This window comes from Typopeltis vanoorti, chromosome 23 (assembly GCF_054136105.1).
Source record: "Typopeltis vanoorti isolate ZY-2024b chromosome 23, IOZ_Tvanoo_1.0, whole genome shotgun sequence".
NCBI classification, from domain to species: domain Eukaryota; kingdom Metazoa; phylum Arthropoda; class Arachnida; order Uropygi; family Thelyphonidae; genus Typopeltis; species Typopeltis vanoorti.
In genome coordinates, this window is record NC_143571.1 from 75,623,638 (window position 1) to 75,639,170 (window position 15,533).

Below are 15,533 nucleotides of genomic sequence, written 5' to 3' on the forward strand. Positions count from 1 at the left end.
CTCCAAGGGACCTGGTGAACACCTGGCAGGTTTCGGTACCATGGCTGGCCTTTGGTGGAGTGGATAAAGGATACCAATTTTTTTACATGGTCTGTAAGTGGTTGTAAGGTTGTACTTTTTTAGGATATTTTCTAGTGTTCCAGATGTTCCCTGGATATGTAGAATAGGGGTATATTTAGTGTAGTCTCTGTTCAGAAGGAGGGGTGGGTTTGAGGATTTTAATATTTTTTTGGATTAGGTGGGGATTGTACCTATTGGCTAAGAAGAAGATGTGATTGTGTTCTCTGCACAGTTAGTAAAATCTTCACTAGAATAATATTAGAAAGAATGAAATTGAAAATAAATTGAAGAAAGAACAAGCAGTTTTCAGATCTAATAGATCATACATAGACCAATAATTATTATTGGGCTATGCATGATCTATTAGAATAATTATTGAACAATTAACAGAATGGCAAAGAAGCCTACCTTTGGGATTCATTGATTTTGAAAAAAAAAAAAAATTCTATATCATAAAAAAGTAATTTGGAAATTAATGAAATACTATGACATACTAGAGAAAATAGCTAATATAATAAAGCAGCATATGACCATTATAAAATCAAGATAATATGTATTGGGAATTTAACTAAAGTAATAAAAATGAGGTGTAAGTCAAGGATGCCTGTTCTTCCCCACAAAGGATGATGAGAAATACAATTGCTCATCATCATCATCAAATTCCTGACAAGTACCCTCAACGATGAGCGATGAATTTTATCGCTCGGTGTGCAACCACCATCCTGCTTATTGGAGAGCTGAAGTCGCTTGAGAAATTTCCATGTTCGGTTTCTAGAGTAGTTTCTGGACTATGTAAAAATAAATTTAAAATACAAAAAAATATATAAAATTTATTTTAAAAAAATTCTTAGCCCTCCATGTTACAAAATGTACTATAGATTTGCAAATAACTTTTTGTGAGCGAGAGCAACATAAAAAAAAAGTGTTTAAAAATAAACCAAAATAATGAAGAGTAACCTCAGACAAAACCTAACACTTGAAATTATGAAGGAACCACTAGAACACATAGACTCTTGGTCTATCTGGGATCAGTGGTAAAACACTGAAGAGGTCATAAAAAAAGAATACAAAAGCCCAAATTTCCTTTAACATAATGAAAAACATATGGATAAGTAAAGAAAGAAATCTGAAGACAAAATAAGACTCTTCAATACAAATGTAAAGACTGTTTTACTCTGTGGATCTGAAACTTGGAGACTAACCAAATAGATGTCTAAGGAAGATAATGAGAATATATTGGTTGAATAGAATTTCAAAGAAAATATTATGATTAAAAAATAAATCAATCCTACATCAAAATAGAAACAACAAAAAAGAAAATGGAAGTGGATAGGCCACCCAATCAGAAACCAAGATAAGGATATAGCAAAGACAGCCATAGATGGAATTCATAAGGAAGTAGAAGAAGGGAATGAATTGAGATGATTTGAAGGAGAGCAACTGAAGGATGAAACAGTTGGGAAAATCCAGGAACGAGCAAAATAATGGAGGGCCATCTCTGTGCTCTTCTACAGGGGGTGAAGAGGATAAGTGATAAGCATTTTGCCATGGTGTGCTTAGTGGCAGTCCATGTATGTGGTACTTGGAGTCATAGTCAGCAGAGAAATTGGGTGAAATTCCACATGTATAGAGCTTAATAAAAAATCCATTACTGTACATTCCATGCTCAATTTCAGCTCAACTGTCCAATTGAAATAGCAACCACACAAAGTCAAGCAAAGAGAAATATGTTACATGTTGGTAATAGTAAACCTCCCAAAGTCCTCCAAATTAACTAAACTATTGTATATGTTCCATCTTCTCTGAGATTCATTTCCATCTACAAAACAGCATCAATTTTGCTAAAAGAAATTCAAATTTCAGCTTTTTTTTTTTTTTTTTTCAGTCACTATTTCTATCAGTTTTTCCAATTCCTTTTCACTCTTTTCATCTGACATTTATGCATATATTCCATGCATAAAGAGTTACAATTAGAAACAATCTCATGTACTATGTCAGATTGTTTCTAACTTACTCTCCTCCTTTTGGTCTTTATCTAAAAATCTCTGTCCCATTCTACCAGATTCATTTGCTTTCTCTGTCACTCTCTCTCTCCCCTAATATTATCAGTCATTTTGTTGGGAGTTTTTTCCCACTTGGTTAGATTATAATAAATTTAGTTTAATCCTTTATCCAAGTGTAAGCAAACAAAGTTTGCGCCTGAAGTATCTTCAGGACTGAGGCAACTCGTGGTAAAGGTGGACCAAGCTCTCATCACTACTTGTCTTAGTATCTTCCATAATGCAAAGCACATCTCCTTGCGGACATGTATAATGTTATGCATTAAAGGAAGGGCCACTACCCAGACCAGTTTTGACCTTTATTGAGGTCTCATCAGTGGGAGCCAGACCCAGAGGTAGTGATACTAAGGTGGAAGTAATAAAAGTCATATTTACCTATACAAGTTGCCAAAAGGTGTCTCACCTTATTATTAAATTACTCTGGATTTAGAGAAAGATGTTGGAAGTTTTTTCCACTTCGTTAGACTATAATAAATTTAATTTAATCCTTTATCCAAGTGTAACTTGGATTGGATAAAGGATTAAACTAAATTTACTATCAACCATTCTGATCTTTTTGACTTCCTTTCTTTAAATGCGGATTTTCTCCAGTCCAACTTTCCTAATAATGGTGATAATTTGCCTTGGGGATTTTAATGTTTGCAATTCCAAATAGCTTTTTTTTCCCCCACCTGCATTGATCAGGCAGGTAAAGTACCAAGAAATGTGTTGTAACCAATAATCTTGGTTACTCTCTCTCTCTCTCTCTCTTGATTGATCTCCTCACTAGTGACCTTTCTAAGCATATTGTGGATGTTGTTTATCCTTTAGGACAACCTTTCTTAAAGTGTGATCTTTAGCCCACTTGTGGGCTGTAAATAAATAAATAAATTCCGTGTGATGATACAGTTTCCCCTTTTTATGGGAGTTATGGTACCATCTAGTCCTCCCAAATTTTATCTGGGCTCCAGAACTGGCATAGACTGACAAATCAGACCTATGGCTGGGTCAGTAATCCTGACTGTAATCCGTGTGTGTCCTCGGACCGGTTTGCCTGCTTGCGGGATTAAAAACACCAGATAAACTGGCGGAAAAAACCCTGCTGTCCATGCCCAAGACCGGCTAACTTGGCTATGGCTGAGGAAGATCCTTGAGCTCCTCACTTCGTTGACAGGAATCGAACCTATGACACTCCTTCCCCAGGCATATGGTTGCAAAGTGCAAAGCCACTAGGCTAACCGTGCAGACTAGTGGGCTGTGAGAGAATTTTATTAGTAAATAAATACTTTTATCTTAGTTTGTGAATTTTCAGATACAGTTTAGAATATGATATATTAAAAATTCTATTAATTAAAAATTCTTACATGAAAAAATGAGACACTAATAAATATTTTATAAGTGTCTCACTTTTTTATAATTCAGAATAGATCTCATTCTATCCTAATTTTTTCTGACTTAATATTCCCCTGAAAAATATTGAGGTTATGTATGTTATGCCAGCTACTCCACAATTTTGCACTTAGGGATGGCTTATGAAAGTTCACCTTGGTGGTAAAGTTTATATATCAGTAAAGAGTAGGGTATGGGGACTAGTGGCACACCAAGTTATATGCTGCTTTGTCACAAGCCATGGTCAGAAAAGTTTGAGAAACACTACTCTAGGAAATTCATGTCAGAACTGAGAATTGATTTCTTTTCCCATGAACCAACATTTGACAGCCACTCTCATCTGTGTATTGTTTATCATCATAAGAAAACTAAGTGGGATGATCTTTGACTTTTGTATCTTTTTCTTTGATTAGATAATTTTTTCGATCTATTAATCCAAACAGTTGCTCTGAATGCATGACTGAAACAATTCTTGTTACTATGGAAACATTCATTCTCCATTCCACCTTAAATTCTCATCTTTTATCCAAGTCTTGATTCCTTAAATACTGTGCAAGACTGCACAACAGAAGAATCAAGCTTATCATAGTTTTTGACCTCAGTCCATTTGTGATATGCTGAATGTTTTTCTTGGTAGTCTTGACTTGCTTATTGAAGAACTAAGATGTGTGTGTGTGTGTGGGGGGGGAATGACTGTCTTCATTCTGATTGGTATAATTTCTGTTATTTGAATTGTATCAGCTGTTTTGATTGGAACCATGAAGTAAGTCACAGAAGCAACATCATTTGGCACTATAGTAATGCCACAAATCTCGAGACAGAGTAAATGAGTTGAGGAAATTCATATCAAAAGAACCTTGGATGAGGTTATGGTGCAGGATTCTTTCAGTATGGAACCATGAAATATATATAGAAAAAACCAATTAATAAGAGATCAAGGATGTTTGGTGGGCGGAGAGAATTATGTGGTATTCTGGTAGGTAGATAAACAGTTTGGGAAAGATCATCACTAACAGCAAATACCACCAGCATGACTTCCAGTTTTATCATTGGAGTTGGAGAGGGAATCCCAGTTTGAGTTATAAACATTGAAGTTTCCCTCCCATCAAAGAAGATAACCTCACTATTTGTGTGTTTAGATCTTAGAAAATAAAGCTTCAGAGATTGAAGTATTACAATGGTTATCTGAGTATGATAACCATTGTAATACTTCAATGGTTATCTTGGACCATTGTAATACTTCAATGGACATCAAATGAATTCTACAAAATGCAATAAGAAAGAATTCTGGACTTGACATTTTCTGATTTGTGCAGTTAAATTTGATGAATGCATGTGTACTGCCCTTGCGATGGGAGGAATCACGCAAAATGTTGTTTGAATGGTAGAAGTGAATATAATTGTTTAAGTTCATTTCAGAGTTATAGTAAAGTCTTGATATGTGTACTTCATTTAGAATTAAGGCCATGAATGTTAGTGAAGTGGGTGTTGAAATTTTTTTTTTTTTTGGCATATGTTATTGATGTGCTTTTTGTAGTCCTTTCATTACATTGATTTTTTGGTTGTATTTTTGTTGTTTATAATAATTTTTTCAGTACTTTTTTGTGTCAGAGATTTTTTTTAAGATCCAAAAATAACTGTTTCTTTATGTTGGTTATTGTGGTTAATGGAGAAGAGTTAAAGTGTTCTCAGCCAGGTTGGCAGGAAAACGACTGAGAGGAAGACTAAGATATAGGTGGATTGATACGGTACAAAGTGCTTTAGACGATAGAAATATAAGATCTGATAATATTGGAGTGTTGACAAGTAACAGACTGATTTGGAGGAAAATTGTAGATAGGAAATTAATAATGATGTAATTTTTTTTCATGTAGTACTATCATATCCTGTACACCCCTTGAGGGTACATGGCAGGAATTTGATGATGATGATGAGTTAAAGTGTGAAAGACTTTCAAATATGATGGAACCAAGTCTCTTGTCCACTATTCTTAGATTCTCTCCAGACATAATGACAGAGAGTAAAGGCAGATAAATTATATGCTAGCTGGTCAGGAGGCCTTGTCATTCATTACCATCATCAAAGATGTGATCCCATATACTATCTAGTAGCCAGTACCAGTTTACTGCTATACCCTTTAGTGGGAGGTTTACAATCCCTACACTGTTTAGCATCCCTTGAAGGCTGTTGTGTTACATCTAAAAAGGGAAGAGAGGGAAGTAAGACAAAAACCAGAGATCTTAGAGTTCTTGCTCTGAAGCCCAAACATGCAACACCAACTTCAGGCTATCATCTAGAAATCTAGTTGACCTTTTCTCTAACTAGGGAAGATATGTTTTTGCCAGAGGGGTTGAGTTGGCTTGGCTGGGAGAAGTTATTATATTGTACATCATTTGCCTCTTATTGGGCTAAAGTATTGGAAATGATTACAGTATGTAGAGCTATTGCTGTTGTAAGTTGAAAAATTAAATATAAAATTAAATAACAGTAAGTGAAGTTGGTATGGTGGACAGTCACATAAATAAATGTATACAGAATAAGAGAGAAATTAGCCAAAACAATTGAAGTAGCTGTATACTTTAAACCCATTTTAAAACTCAGGAATCTGAATGTAGGGTTTGATGCGGGGGGGGGGGGGGAGTTAATGAAAAATCAGATACAGAAACATGAAAGTTTTAAGGAAAATTATGGAAGTGAACTAATGGCATCCATGACAGAAGCATATTAAAAATGAAGATACTATAATGCAATAATATTTGAGCAGATATAATCAAATGCTATTGTCACGTAAACAGAATGGGAAAAGATAGGTAGCAAAACAGTGAATTCTAGGAGAAATATGATAAGGCAAGAGATGAAGTGCATGTAGAGTGAAATTAGAAGATTGGTGAATGATTGCAAGAGTGTGGAAGAATCAAGTGAAAGAGGTAACTAATGATTTGCAAGTGGTAGTGGAGATTCAGTTATTAGAGGTGTAGTAAATAAGGTACATAAGGTTTGCTTTCCAGGAGGGAGATGTAGGATGTTTCAGGCTTTGGATATGAGAAGTAAGCAAGCAAAAAAGAAAATATCAAGATTTTGAAAAACTCAGGAGACAATTTGAAACTATAGCATAGAATAAGGAGTTGGATGGAAAGATCAGCACTACTTGGGTGCTAGTGAAGAATTATTTAACAGCAGCATTGTTTGAATATATACCTAAGATCAGAAGATTCAGTGTACTACATGTAAATTAGATAAATGAAGAAAGTTGTAGCCCTGTAGGGCTACAAAGAAAGCATGCAGTCTGGAGGAAGAAAGCATTATGGTATCTTTGCAGCCCTCATTTTACATGAGGGCTACAAAGAATGACAAGACACTGGAAAGGGTCCAAAGGTGATTGACTAAAGTAGTTTCTAGTCTCTGGAATGTTGAGTATGAAGCAAGATTTAGAAGATACAGTTTACAAGGTGTAGTGGATGGGAGGAGAGTTGATGTGATAGAGATGTATAAGTTGGTAAGGGGTTCTTATCAGATTAAAGTTGAAGAGGTTTTTCAAGCTTCCCTTTGCTCACACACCCTCCTTATGCAACTGGAAGTTGCATAAGGAGGGTGTGTGAGCAAAGAGTAGATTTTTTGCATGAAGAGTGGGAAATGATTGGACTGCATTGTCCGAAAGTGTGGTGTCTGCAGAGAATGTGAATGTATTTAAGGCATGGTATAATGAACTGTATGTATAACAATGATATTTCCCATGACGAGTCTTCGACTCTATGAGGATGATAATAATAATAATGGGAAGAATGATATCAGTTAGTGAAAAATGGAAGAATGCTAATTACTGTGGAAAATATAGTTGAGATATTTAATTTTTTGGGTGGGAGGACATAAACCGATTGATCACCAGTTGTCTATCCAAAGATAGAGTGCTGTGGTACATTGTTGTTCAGCTCTCAAATCTCTTGAACTTTGCTCCTCCATATCTGATACCAATGAGTCAGCATACCTTTTTATCCATACTCCAGTTTATTTTCAATTTGTGTCTGCTCCACTTCATGTAATAACATTCTGTAAGTATTCTGTGAATTATTATTATTATTCAGACCTCCATGGAGTCACAAGACTCATTGTGGGAGGCCCACTCAAGGAAACACAAAGTCTATTGTATTACTCCTTGAATTCATTGACCGTTTGTGCTCTCACTACTCTATCAGGCAATGCAACCACCCACAATTAAAATGAAGCAGTATCCTTAAACTCTTGCTCACAACTTTTTTTCGTAACTTCCAGGGATGGTCCTTTGTACTCACTCCTTCAAAACAAGCAAAAGAACTCCCCAGTGTCAACCCTGTAACTACCTCTCAGCAGTTCAAAGTCTCAATCATATCACTTTTTCTTCTTCTATCTACCAAGCTCTGCAGTCCACATTCCCTCAGCCTGTCCTCATCACTTACATTGCAGTCCTGATATCATGTTTGTTATCTGCCTTTGCACTTTTTCCATGGTTAATTTATCCCTTTGAAATCCTGGTGAACAAATTTGAGCACAATAGTCCAGATGTGGTCTGAACAATGCTTTATACAATGGAATGACAACTCTTTTATCTCTGTAGGTTATCATCCTTCTCTGTATTACCTTATCATCCTTCTCTGTGTAAACCTGAAATTTAGGGAACTTATTGCCACCTTGGCAATAAGTTCCCTAAATTTCAGGTTTCTATCAATCATAATAATAATACTAGAAAGGTGAGAAAGCTGACTGACTAAAGAAAGGAATGTGTAATTTGAAATAATTACTGCTATTCTATGCTTAATCTTTTCATTTCTGAGTGTGGCTATGACCATTGCAACTTATTACAAACTGCTCATTCACAAACTGTCATATTATCTTCACTTAATTTTTAATTTATTTATATAAATTATGACTCAGTTGTATTGATATTTTTTTTCCATCTTTATTGCAAATTCATATCCAAGAATTTTGTTTTTAGTTTCAGCCAAGTAAGATATGAAAGTACCCAGAAGCTACTTAATCTACGTCAACTTTATGTTGTTCGACATGGTGAAAGGATGGATTTTCCATTTAAGAACTGGGTTACTGACAACTTTGATGACTCAGGTAATTTTGTTTTCATAAAAATAATGTTTTTTAATTTATTTATAGGATTATCTTTATACACCTCCACACATTTATTAATAATCACTGAATTAAAAATCAGTGTTCTCTGCCAGGTTGGCAGGAAAAAGACCCAGATGAAGACCAAGATATAGGTGGATTGATATGGTAAAAAGTGCCTTAGAAGATAGAAATATAAGATCTGACAATGTGGGAACCTTGATAGGTAATAGATTGATTTGGAGAAAAATTGTAGTTAGGAAGTTAGTAATGATATAAATTTTTCATGTAGTACCATGATATCCTGTACACCCCCTTGAGGGTAAATGTCAGGAATTCGATGATGATGATTAAAAATCATCATCGAATTGGTACTGATTAGGTTTAGATCAGTACTGCACTAAACCTATTCAGGTTTACAAAACATGTTATGATCATAATTCTTTATTGTTCTGAGTTAATTTCTTTTCCTCTTTTTAGCCAACCTGGTTGGCTGAGTGGTTAGCATATCCGCTCTCCAGCCAAAAGGCTGCTGGTTCGAATTCTGCCGTGGGCATGGATGTTTGTGATTGTCTGTGGAAATACTAGTGGTGGTCGGCAGTAGATGGCGTTGGTGTAGTAGTGGTCAGTTGGAGGATTGAGTGGTGGAGACAGAGTTGTAGAGAAGGTGCCCTCCCTCAATGAGTCTTTTGACTCCCTGGAGGTGTCAAATAATAATAACAATAAAAAATTCATTTATGACATAAATGTTTGTAAATATCACTTAGTATCAATTTTAAAACAAACCATATGGATAGAAGTATAAAGGTTCAATGTATAGTGGTTAGTATTTTCTTTCTTGTGTGTAACTTTAAAATTACTATTCAGATAGCAATTTACACCAATGATTTTGTTTATTGTTAGTATAATTTTCTTAATAAGCTTAACCACTTAAGGCAAATGAGCAGGTCTCATATGGAGATAGATATGGAATTTTCATCCCACAAAACAGGCACAAGCTGGCTGGAAAGCATGCATTTAACAGATGTATACTCTCATAGCCTTCATTGCTTCAACTGTAATTCTAGCCATACCATAGTATAGTTAGAAAGGATCAAATAGTATTCCTTTCTTTTAGTGTTACACGGTGATCAGTATTCGTTTAAAAATTTTATGGAATTTACAACCGTGTTAAAAAAGATTTTTATTATCCCGACATTTCGATCTTCATATCAAGATCATCATCTGGAGCATGCATAAATATGCAAGACAAGCTGAGTTACATTATTAACTGTAAGCTAGAGAAACAATGATTTGATCACATGTTATTCTACTGGCATGACTTCTAGTGAAAAAAAGAAAATTATAAATTGCATCAAGCTAAATCTGTTTATGATGAGAGGATTAAACATTCTTTCTTACAGATGGTTTTCTTTCAGAAACAATGATATCTTATTTTTAGTATTACAATTGCTATTTAATATACTGGATTTTCTACAGTCCTGTTTATAGTTGTTCTTAGTGAGGAAGGTTCCGTGGGATATGCCTTCCATATGTTTGGGATTTTTAGACCATCATTATTGTTCAGATTGGGGTGGTTGATAATGATCTCACAGGCTTCCTTAAATTTCTGTTCATACCATGTTTTAATGCGATGTAGACAGCTAGTGCTTTTCCAGTAAATTCTGTGTAAGGTATTCAGGGCATGATCCGAAAAGCCAGCTTCACCATAATTATTATATTTAATGTGTCATTTATGTTCATTTTGTCTGATAGGAATTGTGCATCCTGTTTCTCCTGTATATGGTATGTTGCAAGTACAATAAATATGGTATATTTCAGGGTGGGACAATATATGTGTATATATTGTCCCGTGTGTGTGTGTCGGTTTCCAGTAGACAGTGAAGGAAAGACTGCCAGAGGGAAGACGTGTGACAAGTGTAGCACACTCGTCATAACACACTCAAACATAACACACTTCCGTTTCTAGATACACGTGTCACATGTCTTCCCTCTGGCAATCTTTCCTTCACTGTCTACCAGAAACCGAAACATACAGGACAATATATACACATAAACTCCTACCACCACCCAACACAAAAACTAGGTGTCATCTGCACTCTAAAAAACAGGGCTCAGTCAATCTGTTCCAGTGAACAGGCACTGAAAGACGAATTTAAAATTATCAGCAATACTTTCCAAAAAAAAAAGGATACAGCCAAAACACTATTAACAAAATTCTCTACAAAACCTCAATGAAAAACAAAGACAAACCAGACTACAGTAAAACTATAACCATTCCCTACATAAAAGGAACATCAGACAAAATAAACAGAGTACTACAAAAATACAACCTCAAAGCCACCTTTAAACCTCCTGCAAAATTAAAAAGCTTACTCAACTCATCCAAAGACCCACTCCCTCCACTAGCCCATCCTGGAGTATACCGTATTTATTGTACTTGCAACATACCATATATAGGAGAAACAGAAATCACAGTTCCTATCAGACAAAAAGAACATAAACGACACATTAAAGATAATAATGATGGTGAAGCTGGCCTTTCAGATCATGCCCTTGAATACCTTACACAGAATTTACTGGAAAAGCACTAGCTGCCTACATCGCACTAAAACATGGTATGAACAGAAATTTAAGGAAGCCTGTGAGATCATTATCAACCACCCCAATCTGAACATCCCAAACATATGGAAGGCATATTCCACGGAACCTTCCTCACTAAGAACAACTATAAACAGGACAGTAGGAAATCCAGTATCTCTAATAACAATCGTAATACTAAAAATAAGACATCATTGTTTCTGAAAGAAAACCATCTGTAAGAAGAATGTTTAATCCTGTCATCATAAATAGAATTTAGCTTGATGTCATTTATAAATAAATTTTTTTTTTCCGCTTGAGGTCATGCCAGTAGAATAACATGTGATCAAATCATTGTTTCTCTAGCTTACAGTTAATAATGTAACTCAACTTGTCTTGTATATTTATGTATGTTCCAGATGATGATCTAGATATGAAGATCAAAATGTCGGGATAATAAAAATGTTTTTTAGCACGGTTGTAAATTCCATAAAATTTTTAAATGAATCAAATAGTGTTTTCTCTCTGGTTGGAAAGACTTGTCAGAATTTTTTCTAGAATGTGAAGAAACTTTATAAAGATTTTTAAACCTGGTTCAATATAGAAGTGAGAGGATTTTTCTTCTTGCAACAGACACAACCACACATAGCATATGAGCAATGAACAGTCAGTCAGAATAAAGGATTACTTGACTTCAAATTCAGGACCAAAATATTTTTATTTCATGCAAAGATGGAAAATTGTACAGTTTCAAAAGGTGGTTAGAAATACACTGTAATGAGTTGAAATGGGCTGAAAGATTCAAGTTAGATATGTGGGCTGAAAGAGGCTTGATCATTTATTTAAATTTTTTATTACGTCAGACCAATCCACCATGGAATCCAAAGACTTATTTCAGGGAGATCCACAATATCTATTGTATCTGTCCTTGAATGCATAACCTGAGAGAGCACTCACAACAGACTTTGGCAACTCATTGCATGTTGTAATAGATTTCACGGTATGATATGAACACAGATGGATAAGAAAATAACTATTTATTAACTTAGAAGCTAATATTTCGCTGGTATTATATCCAGCATCTTCAGAGCACACAACACAAAGTTTGTTATAAAAGCAAGACAATCACAATCCGGTGTAACAGTGGGGCTAGCATAAGTAATTGCAGTGTGTAACACAAGATTAAAGTCCTAATATAGCGCCATCTAGGTTAAAAAAAAAGTTCAAAGTTTTGAAATAGTAGTCCAAATGATAGTCTTAGAAAGTTTGAAAAATAAAATAAAAGCAATAAATATTAATTTGGTCTTAAGATGACTGTCTCCCAAATCTTTGGTAGATTTATACAGCCATACTTGTTAAAGTTTGGAGTATGTTTCAAGGCTTCTGTTGATTCCAGTAACAACCTCTCTGACTTGTAGAAGCTTCTGTGCATTACTTTTGTTTCTTTCCAATTAATCCTGTGTGCAGGGGTATCCAAAGCATGGTCTGCCAGACCTAACTTGCCATAGCAAAAGTGTCGGATATATTTTTTGTGTTCACTGATGCGGATATCCACAGTTCTTCCTGTCTGTCCATAGTAGGCTTGATGGCAAGAACAGGGCGCTTCATAGACTCCTGGATGTGATAAAGGAGTGCATTTGTCCTTAGGTGAACAGATGAGAGTTGCTAATTTTACATAAGGTTTAAATACTGTGTGTAGTTGGTGTTTGTTAAGCACCCTAGATATCTTTTCAGATGTGCTTTTAATGTATGGGATGGTGATAGTTTTGTTGTAGTTAGTCTTCTGTGGTAGATAGAGGGGATTTCTGGGTAGCATTTAGTATGTTATCTATCTTATGGGGATTATTAACCATTGGTTAAGAAGGTGTGACGTAGGTGAGAAAGTTCAGCAGTGAGAGCAATGTCATTGGAACAGATTGCTCTAGCTCTATGGGTTAGTGTTTTTAAGATACCATATTGTTGAAAAGGGTGATGGTGTGATTGTTTGTGTAAGTATCTCCCTGTGTGTGTGGGTTTTCTATAAACCGAAAATGATAAGGAACCTTCTGGAAGATGTGTGATCAGTGTGTCCAGGAAGGAGAGGCAGTCATTGGCTTCTAGTTCCATTGTAAAGTGGTGCTGGCTATTTAGATGCATTAAAAATGTATTCAATGTGTCTGGGCCATGTGACCAAATAGCAAACACATCATCAACATAGCACAGCCAGAGACTAAGTTTGAGAGTAGCTGTGTAGTAGTTCACTTGCCTCTGGATCCTCTCCACCACTTCCTCATTCTCAAGAAACCCAAGTGACGTAATCCAGCTGTAGCTGTATCCGAGTCTCATACGGGAATGAAAACTTCATCTCTGCTGGCTAGTGTGTTCTTCAATATCCAAGTAATCCTGTGAGTTGTCTTGGTTACCTTTGCAATATGTCCTCTGAAATTCAACTCCCTATACATAAACATCTCCAAATCCATAGCTTCATCAGTATGGGCAAAAGGTAATGAATGTGAGTTTGATGTGGAAAGTTTCAGGTTATGCATTTTGGGAGGAAAAGATTACTAGCTGTGCACTGCATTGATGAAATTAAACTGGCATCCATTATCTTTTGCTCATACTGTCACCCTATTTAAATTATCAAGCTCAAATCATCACATTGCCCTGATTAACTACTATGCTATCTAATTTTGCATCATCAGTAGACATCTGAATATTTCCTTTCAAATAATTTCCTGATATCATTTATGAACAAATTAAACAGCAGTGGTCCAAGCACAGAGTCTTGCAGTACACTGCTAGTCACTGCTTTCCTCTTGGATTCTACTCCTACATTATGCTACTCTTTGGTGTCTATCCATCAGCCATCTTTGTATCCATATCATCAACTTCATATCTATCCCCAATCATTCCACTTTGTGTAACAGAGTTTCATGTGGTATTCTGTCAAATATGTTTGCAAAATCCAACAGTATCATCATGTAGCTATTCATTTTATCTAACTTAGCTGACCTCCCTTTCCTGAATTCTGACTTTGAGTAGCTTCTCCAATACATTTAAAATCCTCCTGAGATACTGATTAGTCTGTGATTTGTCAACTCTGTCTTCATACCTGCCTTATGCAACAAAAGCATTTTCCACTCCTTCTGCTCCCTTGGAACTTTACCAGAACTGATATAAGATAAACAGCTTAATCAGAAGTAATGCCTATTCCTTTACACATTCTTGTAATGTAAACTGATATTTCATCTAATTCCATGACTGTATTTGCATTGAAATTCTGTTGAAAAAACTGAAATACTTCTAATTCATCAACCTCTATTCCCACATCAGTTCCTGTCTCAGTAATATGGATGATAAAATCTTGCAAAATAATAAAAATTTTGCAAGAAGATTTAAAAGTCACTCAGTAACTCAACTGTTTTTCTGCTTCTGTCACTTTGCTGCCATCAGTACTCATTAAAGTTATCCTTTCATAGTTATTCTTTCTTTTACTTGGCCATTTCATTTACTTTCATGAAGTGAAAGAACTGTTTGTCTTCAGCAGTTTGCATAAGTACAGTTTCATAAATGCACTACTCAGCTAGTAATCTTTCAGAGGCAATGCAGCCACCTTGTGCATGGCTAGATCTTCTTATCTTTTGACCAGATTTAGCACTAGTTCTAAATCTGGTCAAAGGATACTTTATCTTGCTAGATGAATTATCCTTCGCCAGATTCAGCACTAGTATTGTTTGAAAGGAAAGAAGGCTATATCACTCCTCTTCATAAAGATGGATAGCCTCTGGGACTAATAAACTAATAGACATTGTTGGAATTGCACCAGTGCATAATAAAACAATGGCTTGCTGGCTTGTTTATTGTTTTAGATTTATGGCCAAAGAAATTCAAGCTATGAGGCCAGTGTATTATATCTGTTAATTTTTATGTTTCTTATGGTGAATTTGTCTGTTTTGCAAGATGAAAAACCCAAGTTTCCATGAGGGAAAATCCTGCAACTTCTGTAACTAGCTATTTTACCTTCACTTTAAAAGCTCTGGTAAAGGTTCTTTGCATCATAGATTGGATTCATCCAGGTATTTTTATTTTCAACTGAAGGATTTTGTTGATACCAACTGAGCTATGGAAGCCAGAACACTAGCAGCCAAGACAAGAACAGTTGGTTCTCAGAGAAGTATAGTTAATACCCAAATCTTTAGTGCTTGAACACCTAATGCTGATGATGTCATTTAGTGCATCTGTGATTTAGTTTTAGTTACTTCAACCACCACTTGTCACTTTTATTGCTTGCTGTTTCAAATCAAATGCAGATTTATCTATTGCAAAGCATTTCTGCTATTTTTAATCAGTTACTAAAGGCTTGAAAAATAAAATTTCAATTTGATTCAGAAG

General features: G+C 35.4%; 1 protein-coding gene and 1 non-coding gene across 2 annotated transcripts in view; both read left to right on the top strand.

Annotated features, from left to right (window-relative positions):
• Positions 1-15,533, top strand: part of LOC150094001 (ecdysteroid-phosphate phosphatase-like) — a 136,594-nt gene that overhangs the window by 8,675 nt on the left and 112,386 nt on the right. Inside the window, exon 2 of the mRNA XM_090412935.1 lies at positions 8,458-8,585. Within this exon, the coding sequence (XP_090269061.1) occupies positions 8,458-8,585 (128 nt within the window). The remainder of the gene's footprint in view (positions 1-8,457; positions 8,586-15,533) is intronic.
• Positions 14,869-14,988, top strand: LOC150094002 (U6atac minor spliceosomal RNA). The gene has a single exon (XR_016550366.1). It is a non-coding gene; the product is annotated as a U6atac minor spliceosomal RNA (small nuclear RNA).